Here is a 20244-nt window from a genome sequence, read left to right as displayed (position 1 = left end):
CTGACGGGTATTCACATTGACATTACACATCCAATGGAGCATACTGGCTTCATTCCTTGCGAGCTTACGCATGTCCTCAGCAGTTACAGCCCATGTTTCACTGCCATGTAGCATGGCTGTTCATACACATGCGTCATACAGTCTGCCTTTTACTCTGAGTGAGAGTCCTTTTGTCGCCAGCAGAGGTAAGAGCTCTCTAAACTTTGCCCAGGCTATTCTTATTCTAGCAGCTACACTTTCAGCGCACCCACCCCCACTACTAACTTGGTCGCCCAGAAAGCGGAAGCTATCGACTACCTCTAGTTTTTCACCCTGAAATGAGATAGAAGTTGTTTCCTGTTTGTTTACAGTCTTTATTGCACCTGAACAGCTGCCACATACAAAAACTAACTTCCTAGTTAACCTGCCTTTGATGTTGCTGCACCTCTTATGTGTCCATAGCTTGCACCGGGTACATCTTATAGAGTTACTACCTACTCCTTTTCTACATACTGAGCAGGGCCATCTACCTGAAGGGGTTTGTGTTTTATCTACCTTCCTACTTATTAGGATTTTGGTTTTAGCTAAGTTGACTCTAAGGCCCTTGTAAAATTTAGAGACAATTCTGTGAGTACGTGTGAGTGTGTGTGTGTGTGTGTGTGTATAAATATGTATGTATGTAGCTTCAATCCCAACCTCAGGTATTTTCAGAGCTAGGCAACGTCATAAGCAACATCAGGATCTGGTTTTGGCCTTTGTCATTCTCTCCAAAGCAGTTAAACTGTGCAAAGAGAGATCTTAAAGGATGTCCTCATCAGTTTCAGCTGTTCCAATAAAGTTTTAACATTGTTACTAGTTAATTCTGCAATGGGATGATTGTTTGAGGGACTATTGACAGACAAGAGTTAAGCTCTTCATTGTATGCATATGTGCAAGGTAGGATTGTCTTCTAGCACCAGAACTCTTCTATGTCACCAGGTTTCTCCACATTGAAACTGAGAATGGCAGTCTGTAACAAAAGGAAGCTACAAGAACTGTAATATACAGATAACTTTCTTGCCTTTTCGTGCATTATTATATGTACTGTACATGCACTTCTGGTTACCGATTTTGATGAGTTGTAATGCATTTGAGCACTGTATATAATAAGTTCATTATATCATTTTTATTATAACAAAGAGGGCTCCACTAAATCTAGGATCTCCCCAAAATTTGAAGAGGTCCAAAAACTTAAAAGGGCCTCGGTAGATTCAGAGAGACTAAATTAAATTTAATGGCTTTTAAATTTAAAAGTCCAATAAATCAGAAAAGGGCTCAATAATTCTAAAAGAACTCAAGTGGATTTAAAAATATTTAGATAAATAAAAAAAATTACAAATTATTAATTTTGATTACTGCAAATATATAAAAAAAAATTTTAACTCCAGGCTTTAGGCTTCTCTAAGTTAAAGGAGCTCCAATGCTTAGGGGACTTTGGGCCATGGATCAGGACCCATATTGGCTGATACATAAATTCGGTCATGCTTGTCTCAATACAGTACTCAAAGAAACATGAAAAACGTGTATTCACTGGAGCTCAAAAAGATTGTATTCTTACTTCGACGAACAGTGCTGACTTAAACGTTAAATTTTCCGTTTCTTTCTTCTCGACTCTCTCTCTCTCCCCGCATCGATCTAACTGTGACTCACTTTTCCTAATCATTCTTTCTTAGAACTGCAACTGTTTTGAATTTTTCCTCAGTGTCACATTTACCCATTTTTTTCTTCTGACGACTATAACAGGAACCCCCCCCCCCCCCCGAAATGCGTAACATTAGTCGTATCAGTTAAAGTTTTGAGTAAGTCATAGAAGCTGCCCACGCCCTGCTATTCTTTTTCTACTCTAGGCACAGGGCCCGAAATTTGGGGGGAAGGAAGCCAGTCGATTAGATCGATCCTAGTACGCAACTGGTACTTAATTTATCGACTCCGAAAGGGTGAAAGGCAAAGTCGACCTCGGCGATCACATCCTACTATTTCTTTCTAACAAATGAGAGCTTTTCAGGATTTTGAAATGAATTATCAGGAAAGATAACTCTGGATGTCAACAACTTTAATCAGTAGCACTTATATACACACGCATATATATCTCTTTGACTGTCGTCTGTGTGTCTTGATGTAGTTCTCGTCTTTACATACTTGGAAATGTATAATCGTATTCGAATCATTTTTAGCTCACAATACCAGATAATTTTCCTCTGTATTTTAATGAATGCCAGGCAAATATATTGCAATGATTATCAAGCGAATGAATTTGTTTCCCGTACAGACACTGAGGAGGAACATAATAACACCCCAAGTAAACAACTTTCCTTGACAAAACATATAAAACAAGATGTTTCACAAATTAGAGACCCGTATGATTATGAAATAATTAAAAAACCGGGCCAAAGCCCGACAACTTTTGTTCATAATAATGCTACTTTCGGCAAAGAATATAATGAAACAGTTGATCAAAACAAACAGCTCGAATTTATTTACACATATGAGGAGTCAGAAAACGAGGTTGGTATATTATTTGTGGGCATGTTAGCCTTATTTTATTCAACATTCTCTTTTCAGGTTTCGTTTTTTCCCCTCTATTTTATTTCCTGGAGTAACAAATCGTCACAACAGCGTAGCAGTCACTACATCGCGGTGTTTAATCACGGCTCTTTACATTCTGAGTTCAAATCCCTCTGTAGTCAGCTTTGCCCGTCATTCTTCCCGAGTTCGATAAAAATGAGGTATCAGCCAAATTTCTGAGGACCAGTTCCATATCTCTATAAAGCATCCGAAAATGTGAATGCAATATTAATGGAAATAAAAAAGGGGATCATTTATTTGTGATCATCTTTAATATTTGCCTCTTCTGACTTCCGTAATCAATCATGTGATTAAGAATCTATATTTTCTTACACTTTAATTTACAATTTATTACAACACAACATAAATATTTATTTAATATATGCATTATTATTTTCTTTTCTTTCTTACATGACACATTTTGGTACTACTGTACAACACAAGGTTGGCTGGGGCTGGGTTTTATTTTTAGCAAAAAAAAAAGGATTTTCTTAACATAGACTGTGGTATACCAAAGGGTGTACGACCAAGAAACCACTGTCTTTATATCGTCATATAACGAACGAAAAACATTCGGTAATGAAAGAATATCAATAGGACCCATATTATACAGTAGTGTCCGTAATTTTACTCAACCTTATCTACATATTACATCAGTATTCCAACATCGATCACAAAGAACTTTTATTCGAGCTTGTTTTAAGTTTAAAATTAAACCCTTCATGTTTTGTTTGAATGACTAGTAGACCTTTAAGAACCATCGTGTTAAAAGTAAAGAAAGTTTTTTTACTCCCCGATTGAATAGTATCGCTCTGTAAGACTTGCAGATTTTTCTTTTATTATTGCATACGTATTAATACTTTCGTTTCTGAATGCTTTCGTAACATCATTGTGATCCAATAACATAACCTTAATTTTTTTGTTTTAAATCATGCTTTCGAATTTCATACTGATGATAAACATTATCTATCATAAAAAAAACACCATTGAATTTCTATAAGAACGTAATAGCATTTCTAGAACCATATATTTGGGTCTGTGGAGAGATGATGTTGACGCATAAATAACGCCATGCAATTGGTATTGTAGTGAAATACATGAAACATCAGACTTTCAGGAGTCATCAGCTGTCTGTGGTAGACGATCATGGAGTATAACGTCCCATTTTCACTTTTGCAAACTTTAGTTGGTGACGGTTTGTTTAATGACCGTGAAAGAAATTATATATTTTTATGTGTGTGTGTGTGTGTGTTATGCTGCAATCAGGTTGTTTTTCATTGTGACATAAATGAACTATTCTCGTAATTTACTCATAAAAAGTCCTTTCTGCTATAGGCGCAAGGCCTGAAAATTTGGGGTCGGGAGCTAGTCGATTACATCGACCCCAGTGCTCAACTGGTATTTATTTTATCGACCCCGTAAAGACAAACAAAATTAACTCATAAAAAAAAAGTAATTGAATAGCAGCAGCCTCAATCTGGTTGTTCAATTTCCTAGAAATAGCAGGCTAGGTTTTTCTATAACTATACTCTCTTTCTGAAGCAACTGAAATGAATGTGATGAACAAATAAAGAAAGCCCCTAAAAAATCTGGTTTCTATCAACCCCTGCTCGTCTTAACAATAGCAAAAATGCACGTCAGAATCGCGCACACAAGTTACACATCCACATACGTTGTTAATTGCATTAGAAAAAATCCCCTGCGGCAGAGGACCCCATCGTAGTCTGCGTGTAGATTTTGCATTACATATGTATTACATATGAAATAATTAAATTATATATTATGCATTTTATTGTGTGTTTCCCCGATTCGTGGAGAAATTGTCTTGCATGATTTAGGTTAGTTGTGCAACAAAAAGGAACCGTTGCCCTACTGCAAGTTAACGAAAATATTTTGTTCGCAGCCACCAAGAATCTGACAGGGGCCGAAGTTGGAGAAAGTGAAAGTGGCTTGTTTTTACACTCACAAAGGCCGTTCAGTGCTAAATACTGTGACATCGGTATCCAATACATAGCACATTGCGGAAGTTACTTCACAACACTGGTGATGAATAAGCTGGATTAGAAATGATTGGAAAATGAAGTTAGATGAATCATCACTGTTCAGACTAAAGGATTAAAAGAACGAAAAGTGTTGTAAAATGGAATAAACAAGGAAAGGGATCTTTTTCTGTTTGATGCACAGTAACGATTTAATTGAAACTTTCTATGTAGACGTAGTTTTGCATGCTACTTGCGAAAATAACTACCTTTTTTTTGAGAGAGAAATTAATAACGAAAAAGTTACGAATGATTTTTTTTCCTGTAATTTTTGCCAGTCAGATCTATCTATTCTCAATATTACTGAAATCTACAATTTTGTTATGTCTGTTTGTTTCCATAGTAACTAATGTAAATCATCGTGTAGTTAGGGTTTGCAGTGCACCCATGCGTAACTAGAGGGTGGGGAGCGGCGAGCGGGCGATTCGCTCTGGGTGCACTTTTATAGAGACAACACTTTTGGGTCTGCTGTATAACTCTCTATCGGCGTACGGCCCAGGGTGGGGCGATGGAGCAGCAAATTGGATGGGGTGGGGCGCAAAATTAGTAACCGGGGCAAAATGAGTAACCTCTGATAGCTCATTTTCTCCCTACCTGTTTGAAGTCACTACATTTGGAGAATAGAAACTAAAAGAATCACTATCTATCTGTCTGTCTATCTCTGCCTACATATGTGTGTGTGTGTGTTTGTCATCGTCCTCACACCACTGCTTGACAACCATTGTTGGTTTGTTTATATCCCTATAACATAGTGATATAACATAGAGACTGATAGTATAAGTACCAGACTTGAAAAGAAAAATGTCTTTGAGTCAATTTGTTTGACTAAAATCCTTGAAGGTGGTGCCCCAGTATGACCGCAGTCCAATGATTGAAGCAAGCAATAGGTAATTAATAAACAATGAAAAGACCAAATTATGTAATCTTATCTGCAATTGCTTCATAAGTCTTGGCTTTTAAGTAAAAGATCCTATTTTCTTTGTAGAAAGTATACTCTAGATCAGGAGTCTGGAAAATTTTCTATCTGAAGATCTAAATTTTAGGGAAAAAAAAAATTAAATCGAAGGAAATGGAGACAATTGAACATACATAATTCATCATAAGCAAAAGTACACACAAGAACATTTTTAGTATTATTCAGTGCAATATTTTGTTTTGAATCTTATCTAAAATTGCTGCAATATCTCGGTCATAGGTTTATCAAAAAGTCCTGACTTATAAACTTTGATATTCATAAGAAATGATGTTGAAGTAATTTTACAAAAGACTTTTGAATCAACTAATTTGTGCAAATTTTTTATTGCCTTTACAAATGAATTTAATCAAATTAAAGTATTGCACAAAATTGTTTTGAGTAACTGATAAAAAAAAAAAAATTGTTCAAATAGATTGATTCAAAAATCAATATAAAACTGAGTTACAAATTTTTGATGTTCTTATTAGAATTATTTAAAATTGAAATCCAGACATCACATATCAGTCTTGAAATCATTTCTATTCAATTATGATTTTCTCTATTTTGGTCTACTGATGATAGATTTTTCATATCCTGACATATGTCCGGGTGATAATTCATGAATTTTAGTTATTAAAATAAAAACCACACTCTATGACTGGGATGGGAAAAAAAAAAAAAAAATTATGAAGCAATTACAGATAAGATTACAGGATTTTATCTTTTCATTTTTTTTCATTCATCTTTCACTTGTTTCACTCATTAGACAATGACCATGCTTGAAGGGTTTAGTCAAACAGATCGACACCAGGACTTATTTTTAAACCTGCACCTGTCATTATCTGAAAAATCTATCAGTATACATATCAATATATATATATATGTGTTGAGGCACAATGGCCCAGTGGTTAGGGCAGCGGACTCGTGGTCGGAGGATTGCGGTTTCGATTCCCAGACTGGGCGTTGTGAGTGCTTATTGAGCGAAAACACCTAATTTCCATGAGGCTCCGGCAGGGGGTGGTGGCAACCCCTGTTGTACTCTTTCACCCCAACTTTCTCTCACTCTTTCTTCCTGTTTCTTGAGTAACGCTGCAATGGACTGGCGTCCTGTCCAGCTGGGGGGAACACATATGCCATAGAAACCGGGAAACCGAGCCCATGAGCCTGGCTAGGCTTTGAAAGGGCGAATATATATATATATATATATATATATATATATATCAGTATATATACAGTATCTGATGGCATATAAAGCACATTTGTTTTCCAATAAAATTGTGTCACAAACTCTCCCTAGGTCCTGTATGCAATTTTGGGCCTGTATTACACATTAAAAATTTGTTTCCCCTGAATATTTGCTGCTGAAATTGGGGTTTGACTCAGGTGCCTATGCATCTTTTGTGCCATCAAAATATGTTATATTAAAGATTTTGATACCTTTTGCCTTCCATATGTTTGAGTCATCTTATACTACAGCAATGCTTGAGCATTTCCTTGGACAGTTTAGTTGGGAAAATCGGCCCAGGACTTATCTTGATTTCCAAGTCTTGTACTTATTCTATTGGTCTCTTATTGCTGTACTGCTAAGTTACAGGCATGTAAACAAGCCAAGTGGTAGTGGGAGGGGGGGGGGGCAAACACAAATCTACACACACGCATACACACACTAGAGCCTTTCACACACTTTCTGTCTACCAAATTTGCTCACAGAATTAGGTGACCCAGGGATACAGTAGGAAACACTTGCCACATGGTTGCAAAGCAAGCTCCTTAATCGCACAGGCATGCCCACTATTCATTTTCCTTATCAGTCATGTTGGCTCTTTTGATTTTGAGGCCAGACTGACTAATCTTGGGAATAAAAGATGGATTTATTTCTCATATATTTCAGTGTCAAAAGAGGTGACATAGGGGCACTAAAGCTGGTTTTTCTTTTTGAAAATCTCTAATACAATTCTCTTACTCTTTACTCTCTTTTACTTGTTTCAGTCATTTGACTGCAGCCATGCTGGAGCACCGCCTTTAGTCAAGCAAATCGACCCTAGGACTTATTCTTTGTAAGCCTAGTACTTATTCTATTGGTCTCTTTTGCCGAACCGCTAACTTATGGGGATGTAAACACACCACTATCGGTTGTCAAGTGATGTTGGGGGGGGGGCACAAACACAAACACACAATCATATATATATATATATATATATATATATATACATATATATACGACGAGCTTCTTTCAGTTTCCGTCTACCAAATCCACTCACAAGGCTTTGGTCGGCCCGAGGCTATAGTAGAAGACACCTGCCCAAAGGTGCCATGCAGTGGGACTGAACCCAGAACCATGTGGTTGGTTAGCAAGCTACTTACCACACAGCCACTCCCGCGCCTATAAGATAACTTTATTGATATTATTGCTTCATTTTTTAAAGTTTCTAAACTAAAAAAAAAAAAAAAAAAAAACAATAAAAAAAAACCAAAAAAAAAAAACGAACTTATTTTACCATTTTTCACAAACAATTATTAAAATTGTGTTTAAATATTAAAATCTTTTCTAACAACTGAAGAGACATATTTCCTTTTCCTTTTGCTAAGTAGCTTCAGTGATTTGTCATGTCCATTGTGAAACATTATGAAGTTTCCGGCCAATCAACGCTTTCCAGTTCAGGATACTTTTTAACATTATTACAAAGAGTTTCCAGGAATTGTTGTTCTAATCTATGCAAATCTTCTATCTTTTATCTTTTACTTGTTTTAGTCATTAGACTGTGGCCATGCTGGGGTATTGTCTTTGAGGAATTTTAGTCGAGTGAATCTCGACCCCCAGTTATTTTTTGTCTTTTTAAGCCTGGTGCTTATTCCATCAGTCGCTTTTGCTGAACTACTAAGTTATGGGGACTTAAAGACACCTACACCAGTTGTCAAGCAGTGGTGGAGGACAAACACAGACACTTTCACACATGCACATGCATGCACACACACACACACACACACACACACTTTCACACATGCACATGCATGCACACACACACACACACACACACACACACACACACACACACAGACCCCTAACGCCAGTATAATAGTATAACACAGAATGCTGTGTGTGACTTTTACCTGAAAATGTCCCTTAAGAATGTCAAAATATAAAACAAAACCATGTAGACCTAGAGGCTGACTTCTGACGAAATCGACTTACGACCAGTCAGTCAGAACCAATTGTGGTCTTAAGTCAATGACGACCTATATACTGAGGTAGAACTAATATTTTTGATTTGCTGTTCAGTAATATCTGATGCCATATAAATAGCTATTTCATTGATTGTTCTTACCAAAGAGGAATTTCTTTGTGTTTATTGATTATATTATTTTTGTAATTGGAATCAGAAAATAAATGTCCAGTAATATCTAAGAATATATCCTTCATATATTTTTCTTTGGTAATTTAGGCTTTTTCTCAATTTATAATTTCCTTTGATGCAATTAGCAAAAGTGGTTAATTTGGAGTATTTAACTCTTGAACATTCTGATTACTCTGTCAAATCTATTCACGTTGTTTTGACTTAATCATGCATTATCTGGTAGCTTTGAAATTCCAATGATGTGATCATTTTTTCTTAGAATGACATTGTAAGGTAGGTGTGAGAGGCGGGATCTGGCTGGTTTGAACAGAATAATAGGTGGAATATTTAGGCTGGATACAGCCAGTTTAAAAGCTAAAGGATTTATAAATTTCCTAAAAAATCTTGATTTTATTTTTGTTTTTTTTTTTCTTCTCTTGGATCTTTATTTTGTGCCCTTCACCTGCTAGATTCTTTCCAGCACCAGAGGAGGAGTGTTTATTTATGAGATGTTTTAGGTTGCGCATGTTCCATCCATCCTTCTCTGCTCATTTAGGTGAGTCATGGGGTTTGAGTCCTCAGGCACCTTCTCCATAGGGTCCTATCAGAAGCAACTGTCATTACACTTTTGGGTTTGATTCCCGAACCTGACCTATTGAGACCATGGATATTACTCTGTCACCTTGTCCATGGTCTACCCCAATGTCACCTGCTGGTTGCGCTTCTTATTTTTGGCAAATGTTTTACAGCATATTATATATAAGCACTGGCATGGATGTGTGGTAAGAAGTTTGCTTCCCAACCACTTGGTTCCAGGTTCAGTCCCACTGTGTGACACTTTGGGCTAGTGTTTACTACTATAGTTTGGGCCAACTGAAGCCTTGTGAGTGGATTCAGTAGATGGAAGCTGAAAGACCCCTGTTGTATATATATATATATATATATATATATATATATATATATATATATATATATATATATATTTATATATATATATATATATATATATATATATATGTATATATGTTTCTCTGTGTGTGTGTCCACCACTTGACAATCAATGTTGGTGTGTTGACATCCCTGTAACGTAGTGGTTCAGCAAAAGAAACTGATAGAATAAGTACCAGGCTTAAAAAAAATAAGTGCTGGGGGTTGATCTATTCCACTAAAATTCTTCAAGGTGATGCCCCAGTATGGCTGTTGTCTAATGACCGAAACAAGTGATAGAATAGAATAACAGAATATTAAACAATGGTAATCAAGTGATTCTTCATTGAAAGCTGACATCTCCATTCCAAGCTCTGTTGAAGTCCTCTTTCCAGCACTAATTTATCTTTTTATTTCTTTGGGGGGGGGGGGGATCTGATACAAATAAAAACTCCCTTACTATGATAAATCCATCACTATAAAATTCTTACAGGTATTTTACTCATAACATTTTGCTAAATAATGGTGACAGATAGGGCAACAAGAAAAGCTCAAATGAAGCTGACCATAAGCCCTAGATTACAGAACAGATTGTCTGCAAACGAATCAATTTATTATAATTATCTTATCACAGCTCATGTGCCAGACTGGCACAGCATATTTGAATTTTAAAAAAAGAAAGAATAAGGGCTGTAATAAGGGATTTGTATCTGATCAGCATGTATTCAGGATTGAGTTTCATGTTCTAAGAATTAATATTTTATTGTAATTTAATCCTATAATCTCTATCATTATTAATCTGTACCCTATGTAATACATTTCAGTCCATTATGATAAAATTTCTACCCCTTAATCTCTATCTATTAAAATAATTTTTTTTTAAAACAACAATGTTTATTAACATGCATGAGTTTGTTTTGTTTTCGTTCATATTTTGGAGTAGGAAATTACTCAAGTAAAAAGAAACAAGTGAAAATGAAATAAACCTAAGACCAATGCACATGAAACCAAACAAAACACCTTCACTTAAAAAAATAAAAAAAATAAACAAGGCGCATGAGTGGCTCTGTGGTAAGTAGCTTGCTTACCAACCACATGGTTCCGGGTTCATTCCCACTGTGTGGCTCCTTGGGCAAGTGTCTTCAACTATAGCCTCGGACTGACCAAAGCCTTGTGAGTAGGTGGATTTGGTCGACGGAAAATGAAAGAAGCCTGTCGTATATATATATATATATATATATATATATGTGTGTGTGTGTGTGTGTGTATGTTTGCATGTCTGTGTTTGTTCCCCTCCACCCAACATTGCTTGACAACCAATGGTGGTGTGTTTATGTCCCCCGTCACTTAGCGGTTCGGCAAAAGAGACCGATAGAATAAGTACTAGGCTTACAACGAATAAGTCCTGGGGTCGATTTGCTTGACTAAAGGCGGTGCTCCAGCATGGCCGCAGTCAAATGACTGAAACAAGTAAAAGAGTAAACGGAAGGAAAACAAGTAGTGCAAGTATTTACATCTGATGAAACTGAACTGACGAAAAAAATTTGCAATAACAAATAAAAGACTGGTTAGAATCCTTAATTGCACTTCAAATAATTCTATGAAAAATTAGCCTCTAAGTGTTTTTTTATGGCAATTCATTTATTCTATTAAATTTTCAAATTATATTATCAAAATGTTTTCTGAGAAAAACCATGTGACCTCTTAAAAAAACAAACCAAAATAAACTAGAAATGGATATCTGAAACTGTTCATCCTGGATGAAAGAACTTGAGTATATATATATATTCTTTTATTTGTTTCAGTCATTTGACTGCAGCCATGCTGGAGTACTGTCGTTAGTCAAACAAATCAACCCCAGGACCTATTCTTTGTAAGCCCAGTACGTATACTATCGGTCTCTGTTGCTGAACTGCGAAGTTATGGGGACACAAACACACCAACATCGGCTGTCAAGTGTGGTGGGTGGGGTTGACAAACATAGACACACAAACCATGTGGTTGATAAGCAAGCTACTTAACACACAGCCACTCCTGTGCCTATTATTGAACTTGACTGGATTGACTTCATGTGATCAACAAAATAGAATGCTTGTCAAAGCACTTCAATTTGAATAGGTATTTCTAAGTATGCTCACATGATTGTATGATGACCAGACCCCAAAATCTACCAGATGAAGAAGGTTGTTAAACTTTTAGTATTTAAACTAGCCATATCTGGCCCAAATATTCCTGTTTTATGTTCCAACTGGCCTGATCCAACCTCTCATACCTACTCAACACTGTCATTCAAAACATAAACAGTCAATATTCATTGAGCTCTGAATATGATGCATGAGTAATTCAAAATAATGTGAATAAATAAGCATTACATTTGACAGTAATCTGGATGCTAATGGATTAAAGCAAATATCAGTAACATAATTGTGTCAATGGTAATAAAGATAGCTAGATGCAATGTGGCCAAATGGTCCAGGAGTTTGTTGTGCAATCACAAAATTCTGGATTTGAACTCATTTCTTGGCATCTTAGGTGAATATTTTATCTCATAGCCTTAGGTTGACCCAAGCTTTGTGGGCAAAAAATGGACTGAAAGCTAGATGTAGTGTGACCAAATGGTTCAGGAGTTTGCCATGCAATCACAAAGTCCTGGATTCAGTCTCCCTGCTTGGCATCTTAGGTGAATGTGTTTTCCCCATAGCCTTGGGTGCAAAAATGAATTGAAAACTAGCTGCAGTGTGGCCAAATGGAGTTTGTTATGCAATGACAAAGTCCTGAATTTGATCTCACTTCTTGTCATCTTAGGTGAATGTTTTATCCCCATAGCCTTAGGTTGACCCAAACCTTGTAGGCGAAAACAGACTAAAAGCTAGATGCAGTATAGCCAAATGGTCCAGGAGTTTACGAAGTTCTGGATTCTATCTCACTGCTTGGCAACTTAGGTGCATTTGTTATTCCATAGCCTTGAGTTGACCCAAACCTTGTAGGCAAAAATGGACTGAAAGCTGCAAAGAGGTTTTTTTTTTTTTGTAGAATTCTTTGATATGCAACTCCTCCTTCTCTCATGTCTCCTTTTCCGTACTTGCATGGGTCAGATAGCATTTGTAGAGGTAGATTTTCTATGGCTGGATGCCTTTCCTGTTGTCAACCCTCAAGGTAAAATTTCTCCATTGCCGCATGTTTTTTATGGAAGACTGGAGACAAATCATACTGCTTGTATGATGGTGATGCTCATTTACAACCATCACATAATGGCAAGCCAAGGCTACACACACACAGCAGGTTTCTTCCAGTTTCCACTTACCAAATCCACTCACAAGACTGATATTTCCCCACGGTTACTTGTTTTTATGGAAAACCGGAGACAAATGATTTTGCTTGAATGGTGGTGATGGTCATTTACAACCATCACATGATGGCAAGACAAAGGTACACACACACACACATGCATACACATACACACACACACACAAATATATACAACAGGCTTCTTCCAGTTTCCACCTACCAAATCCATTCACAAAACACACACTCATAAATATGCACAACAGGCTTCTTCCAGTTTCCACCTATCAAATCCATTCAGAAAACACACACACACACACAAATATACACAACAGGCTCCTATCAGTTTCCACCTACCAAATCCATTCACAAAACAGTGGTCAACCCAGAGTTATAGTAGAAGACACTTGTCCAAGGTACCATGCGTTGGAATTGAACCTGAGACCACATGGTTGGGAAGCAAGCTTTTAAGTCACAGCTACGCCTGTGCTTCTAAGGATTACAACCCATCTCTTGCACTTTTATAGTTGTTGTATTTCAAAATATCACAATTAATTGCCTTCTTTTCTATATTTAGACGAAAGCTCTTCGTGTATCTACTAGCAGCAGATTAGCAGAAGAAAAATATCCAATTATATTTGTTGTTCGCCAACAGGAAGGAGTCATTTCTTGGACAGTTCCATTCTTTTTGGATTTTAAGTAAGTTTTAAAATCTTTAATTATATTCTTTTATTCTTTTATTTGTTTCAGGTTGTTGTTGGCACTCCGTTGCTTTCGACGTCGAGGGTTCCAGTTGATCCAATCAACGGAACAGCCTGCTCGTGAAATTAACGTGCAAGTGGCTGAGCACTCCACAGACACGTGTACCCTTAACGTAGTTCTCGGGGATATTCAGCATGACACAATGTGACAAGGCTGACCCTTTGAATTACAGTCACAACAGAAACAGGAAGTAAGAGTGAGAGAAAGTTGTGGTGAAAGAGTACAGCAGGGTTTGCCACCATCCCCTGCCGGAGCCTCGTGGAGCTTTAGGTGTTTTCGTTCAAGAAATACTCACAATGCCCGGTCTGGGAATCGAAACCGCGATCCTATGACCGCGAGTCCACTGCCCTAACCACTAGGCCATTGCGCCTCCACCTTGTTTCAGGTATTAAGGTATTAAGTATATATATTTGTGTGTTTTGTGTCTTGACACTGTGCAACAATTGTAAAAGCTGTCATACAAGCAGTGCTTTTCGTTTCCAATCATCTGTGAATCTGCCTCAGCAAATTCTGTCCCAACCCATGTAAGCATGGAAAATGAATGTTAAAATGAAGGAGGTTTTGTGGTGACGACGGCAATGACAATGCTGATGCTTTTATTATAACTATATCCAAATATTTTTGCAGATATGAATTCTTTCATGTAAGTCGAACACTCTGTCCACTAGACCAAGAGCATCGTGCAAACATCAGTAAACATCAGAAGATAATTATAGAAGTTTCATCACAGGTCAAAGAGCCATCAGATTTTCTTCTACAAACCTCCATTGTGAAAAATTTTAAACTACAGTAAGTGAATTGCATTTATATTGCTTTATAAATTCTAACTTACCTTAGAAGTTCAAACTTAACTTGGAAATATTGATACTATCTTTGGGTAAGTTAATAGCAATTTTATTTTTGTCTTCCTATTTCAAATTTTCAATGGCATGCTACACAACATAATCAGCACTGATTTTTATCGCATAGTAGAAAATAAATTTTCTAATATTTAACCTTTTAGCATTCAAACTGGTCATATCTGGCCTAAATATTCTACCTGTTTTATACTCAAACTGGCCAGATCAGGCCTCTTACACCTATCCTACAATGTCATTCTAAAGATAAATGATTGCATTATTGAAATCTCAAAGCTACTAGTTAATACATGATTAAATCAAAACAATATGAATAAATAAGCATTTCATTTGACAGAGTAATCTGAATGCTAAAGGTTAATCTATACATGCATGGTAATGAAGCCTTGATTTTAGCATTAAATAGATGAGGGGATAGCTAAGACTGATTTTTAGCTTTTGTTAATGAGAGAGAGAGAGTGAGAGAATGAGGTAGCAAATATCTGACTCCGTTATTATATTTTATAGGCTTGGTGTTGAGAAACAGGTTACAGTCACCCCAGCAGAGCCCATATATTACATGTTTACCTTCCCAGATGACATAGAATCAGTTATTGTAACAGGACTATCAAATGATACCAGCTGTATGACGATATCAATTCAAGATATTAAGGTATGTATCCTAGCTATTATCTTAGCCATTGTAGCCTGTTGTTTCTCTTTGTTACCTGTTGTTTCTCATTGTTACCTGTTGTTTCTCATTGTTACCTGTTGTCTCTCTTTCTCTCTCACACATGTGCGTGCATATATGTATACATGCACACATACACTTATATATTCCATTTCACATACATACATATATATATATTATCTGAAGTGTACAGTATTATATATATCCATCACAACTGATCTTACCAATCAGTTTCGCACTAGGGGTACAATGGAGTGTTAGGTAACAATCTGATTATATAACCTTATGCTCATCAGAGGTAGCTGATATGGAATGAAATATGGCTCAGTCCAGTGTAATGAGCATTGTCTTCCTAACTGAAAAAAAAAAAAAAAAAGGTCTTCTACTTACCCAAGATGCTTCTTGAGGGATTGAATTTGAAACCATATGGTTGAGACATGAATTTCTTAAGCACGAAGCCCTGAAATCATTACATTACATACTATTCATTATACACTTAACATTATTGAGAAGTAAACTATGATCTTTGTGTAACTTACTAAATTAACATTAATTAAATTTTATTTTGAAACACATTGTTGTCATTATTAATTTTCTTTAAGGTGGTGAACTGGCAGAATCGTTAGCATGCCAGGCAAAATGCTTAGCAACATTTTGTCTGTCTTTACGTTCTGAGTTTAAATTCTACTGAGGTCGACTTTGCCTTTCATCCTTTGGTAAATTAAGTACCAAAATTTTAGGCCTTGTGCCCATAGTAGAAAGGATTATTAATTTTCTTTGTTTTCCTTTTGTAGTGTCCAATTTATGATCTGGACAGGAACATCCGTTTCCATGGTATATTTCAAACAATGAGCAAAGAGTCTGCTATTGTAGTCCAGGTAAGATATCTCCATGCTTGTGTTAATATTTTGCCTTTAATTAATTTTGAATTTTAATTTTCATAAAAAGCATTGGCACGGGTGCTGGTGCCATGTAAAAGGCACTGGTGCTGGTACCGCCTAAAAAGCACTGGTGATGGTGCCACATAAAAAAAGCACCCAGTGCACTCTGTGGAGTGGTTAGTCTTAGGAAGGGCATTGAGCTATAGAAACCAAGCCAAAACAGACTATGGAACCTGGTGTGGCCCCAGGCCTTACCAGTTCCTGTCAAGCTGTCCCACCCATACCACCATGGAAAACAAACATTAAATGTTGCTGCTGTTGTTGTTGCTGCTGCTGCTGATTTTGAGTTAAGCATAGAAAGGAAAAAAAAGAAAACCATTGTTTTTTTTAAATATTATTTTGTCTTATCATAAAGTGGTGAGCTGGAAGCATTGCTTAGTGCATTGGTAGAGATGCTTAGCAGTATTTCTTCTAGCTCTTTACATTCTGAGTTCAAGTCCCCTCAAGGTTAACTTTACTTCTTGCTCTTTTAAAGTTGATACAATAAAGTCAGGTACTGGTTTAAACCAGTCATATCTATCTTCTTACACCTACCCTACAATGTCATTCTCATGATAAACAATCACATCATCGAAATCTTGGAGCTACAAGATAAACCATGATTAACCCAAAACAATGTGAATTAACAAGCATTACATTTGACAGAGTCAAAGCACGTGGGTTTGTGGTTAAGGTAGTCAGTTAGTCATATGTAATCATATGGTTGTGTGTTTGATTCCTGGCAGTACATTGTGTGCTTGAGCAAGACACTTTATTTCATGTTGCTCTAGTTCACTCAGTTGGCAAAAATGAGTAGGACCTGTATTTCAAAGGGCCAGTCTTGTCACACTGAATCTTCCTGAGAACTATGTTAAGGGTATATGTGTCTGTGGAGTGCTCAGCCACTTCTACATTAATTTAATGAGCAGGCTGTTCTGGTGATTGGATCAACTGGAATCCTCATCGTTGTAACCAATGGAGTGCCTGTTACATGTGACAGAATATTCTGAATGCTATTGGGTTAAAGAATATTCTGAATGCTATTGGGTTAAATTAAAACCGTCATCAAAATTTCATGTTAATTTATGTTCCAAACACTAATTTGATTATGGTAAGGTTATTCTTCATTATTTTCAAAATTATTGAAACAAAGGCACTGTTTTTCAAAAGAAATTTGATTACTAAAGAATTAAAGAACTGATCTTCAAAATTTTTGTTTATTGCAGAAAAATCTTTACAGTCAGAATGCTTTCTATGTTGTGTTGGTTTTAATGCTGAATAATTTAAAATGTTCTGCTTCTGATTCTGAGAAAGTGTTCCCGATGGGATCAGTTCGGACAAAAGATTTGACAATACTAGTCAAGGAAACAATATCAGGTAAGAGGGTATTGTAGTTTGCTGGAAGCATTGTGTATTGTTTGTGAATGTAACGTGTCTGGAATGGTACAATAATGCAGAGTAGACTATAATGATTGTTATAAATAATTTAATTATTCATAGTCTAATATAATATTTTGGAATATTAAAATTCCTTCTTCAGATATTGCTAGAAATTAATGAAGTCTCTGTTATAGTCAGTTTTCCAACGGTTATTGAAATTTGTTGGAAGCATCCCTGTAGTGGTCTCGGATGCACATATAATACATAACTTGGAAGCAGCACTGCGGATATGCCAACACACAGGAGCTCGAGACATGACCACCCTCACGTGCTTCTCATGAGGAATTCTGGAAGGTGCTTTGTGAGACCACTGCAGGGACGCTTCTGACAAATTTCTTTTACTATTATATGCAGAGTATTAATCTTTTACATAATATACCAAGCGTATTTATTTTCTACCCAAAACAAAATGGTGAGTTGGCAGACAAAAGCTAAGTGGTATTTCTTTCATGTTTTTCATTCGTAGTTTGAATTCCACTTAGGTCCCTGTTGCCTTTCATCCTTTCAGGGGTAACAGAATAAATACCAGTTGAGCACTGGGGTCGATGTAATTGACTAACCCCCTCCTATTAGAATTGTTGACCTTATGCCCAAATTGGAAATCATTAAGTACTCAGAATAATTAACTTAGAATATTTTGTTTAAACTCTTTGAATTGTAATGTCATTTTTATAAATTAATTCTTAGTTTACATTATCATTTACTGTTTTTTTTTTCGTTTTTTTTTCTTTAGTTGCACACTACTCCAGGGCTATTATCGCATCTGTTGGACTTTTCCTTAGTTTTTACATTGTTGCTGGTCTTGCATTGTTAATATATAACAAATGGTAAGAATAGATATTTTTTTCTCTTTATTAAATTGCACTAAATATTAAAGTTGTCCTTTTAGAGTTGATAAATTAAAAGTACCAGCCCAGGGTAGCAGGTTGGTAAAATTGTTAAAGTTGGATGGAATACCTTGTGGTGTTTGTTCTGGTGGGATCTGAACTCAGAACATAAGGAGACAGAAGAAATACTGCAAGGCATTTCATTTGAGTTTGTTACGATTCTGTCTATCCATTGATTGGATCAACTGGAACCCTCATTATCATAATTGATAGAATGCAGCTCGTTTACATTCAATTTTTCATACTACTTTTAATAATATGAAATGTCTTTTAAAATCTTGGTCTTCATTTCTGAATGTTTCTGGTTTTCTTTTTTTTTTTTTTCAGTGGTAAAAAACCTCAATTCCCAGAAATAAGTGAATTAGAACGAGGTATTTATCCATTTTGATAGTCATTTTATAATTTTATTAAAGTGTTTTGGAAAGTTCTCTTGTAATGTAATGAATTATCTTGTTTACTGAGCAAAACGTTTTGCTACAAGACAATCATTTTGTAGAAATTTTCAAAACTGTTATACTTATCTATAGAATAATAATATTAACAAACCCTGATAAACTACAATATATTCATTTATATTTTTATATATTACAATGTTGTATGTATTTTATTCTTCTTGTGAGCTGGCAGAATTGTTTAGGTCAGACAAAATGCTTAGTGGTGTCATATCTTCCAGCTCTTTATGTTCTCAGTTCAAATTCTGATCAGGTCAGCTTTGACTTCCATCCTTTTGGGGGGTTGTTAAAATAACAATCAGTCGAGCACTGGGTTGATATAATCAACTTACCCCTTCCCTCTAAAAAAAATTTCCATCTTTGTGTCAAAATTTGAAATTATTATTATTAGCAGAATTGTTTGTATTGGGCAAAATGCTTAACTGCATTACATTTTCAGTTCAGTTCTGTACAGGTCGACCTTGCCTTTTATCCTTTTGTGAGGGGGGGGGGGGTCAATAAAATCAGCACCAGTTTAGCACTGGGCTGATATAATCAACTTCCCCTTTCCCCTCTAAAAGAATTGCTGGCCTTGTATCAAAATTTGAAACCCTTATTATTATTATAGAAATTTATGTAGCAAAATTTATTGTTGTGTCTTTTAATCTTTTTATTACCTACTTTTCATAGTGTTTACTATAAATGTCTTTCCTCTCCTAGAGAGATTTTTGTGGGGTGCTGCTGGCTTGATTCCATCAGATTCCGATTCTGATGAGAAAAGTGGTAACTATATTGGATTTAATTGTAGCATTAGTACTTTATGTGTATGTGTTTGTGTGCTTTTACTAAAAAAAACAATGTTCAGTATTTGCTCTGTAAACCACAGATATATTGTGCAATAGTTATAGTTTCTTTTATATGTTTGGCATATTGCTTAATTTGTTCTTAAATATTTCTCACTCCAATTTAGTAATTTTTAAAAATTTATTACCCTTTCAATTTCATCTTCCCAGAAGCTATTTTACATCCATTTGCTAGCCTACGAGGATGTATTATTTTTTTCTTTTTTTCTTTTCTGTAAATTTTTATATTTCTGTACTAATGGGTCAGTTAGCTTTTGTAGTTGAATATCTTTCATGCTACAACTCTTAAC

The 20244-nt window shown here is 35.9% G+C and overlaps 1 protein-coding gene across 2 annotated transcripts in view; it reads left to right on the top strand.

Moving 5' to 3' along the window:
- The first annotated feature begins 1794 nt into the window (after positions 1-1794).
- The window catches only part of LOC106883431 (SID1 transmembrane family member 1), a 39511-nt gene continuing 21061 nt past the window's right edge, over positions 1795-20244 (top strand). The window contains exons 1-9 of one of the 2 annotated variants that reach the window (XM_014934440.3): positions 1950-2523; positions 13702-13823; positions 14514-14675; positions 15251-15395; positions 16208-16291; positions 17560-17710; positions 18507-18600; positions 18988-19031; positions 19812-19874. In XM_014934440.3, the coding sequence (XP_014789926.1) occupies positions 2164-2523; positions 13702-13823; positions 14514-14675; positions 15251-15395; positions 16208-16291; positions 17560-17710; positions 18507-18600; positions 18988-19031; positions 19812-19874 (1225 nt within the window). In that variant the 5' untranslated portion in view covers positions 1950-2163. Of the gene's footprint in view, positions 2524-13701; positions 13824-14513; positions 14676-15250; positions 15396-16207; positions 16292-17559; positions 17711-18506; positions 18601-18987; positions 19032-19811; positions 19875-20244 lie in introns of both variants that reach the window. The other variant, XM_014934441.3, reaches the window with a different exon arrangement.

The sequence above is a fragment of the Octopus bimaculoides genome, chromosome 20 (genome assembly GCF_046866305.1).
Source record: "Octopus bimaculoides isolate indiv1 chromosome 20, ASM4686630v1, whole genome shotgun sequence".
Lineage (NCBI taxonomy): Eukaryota > Metazoa > Mollusca > Cephalopoda > Octopoda > Octopodidae > Octopus > Octopus bimaculoides.
Note: the sequence above shows the minus strand (reverse complement) of the source record. Positions and strands in the feature narration are given on the sequence as shown.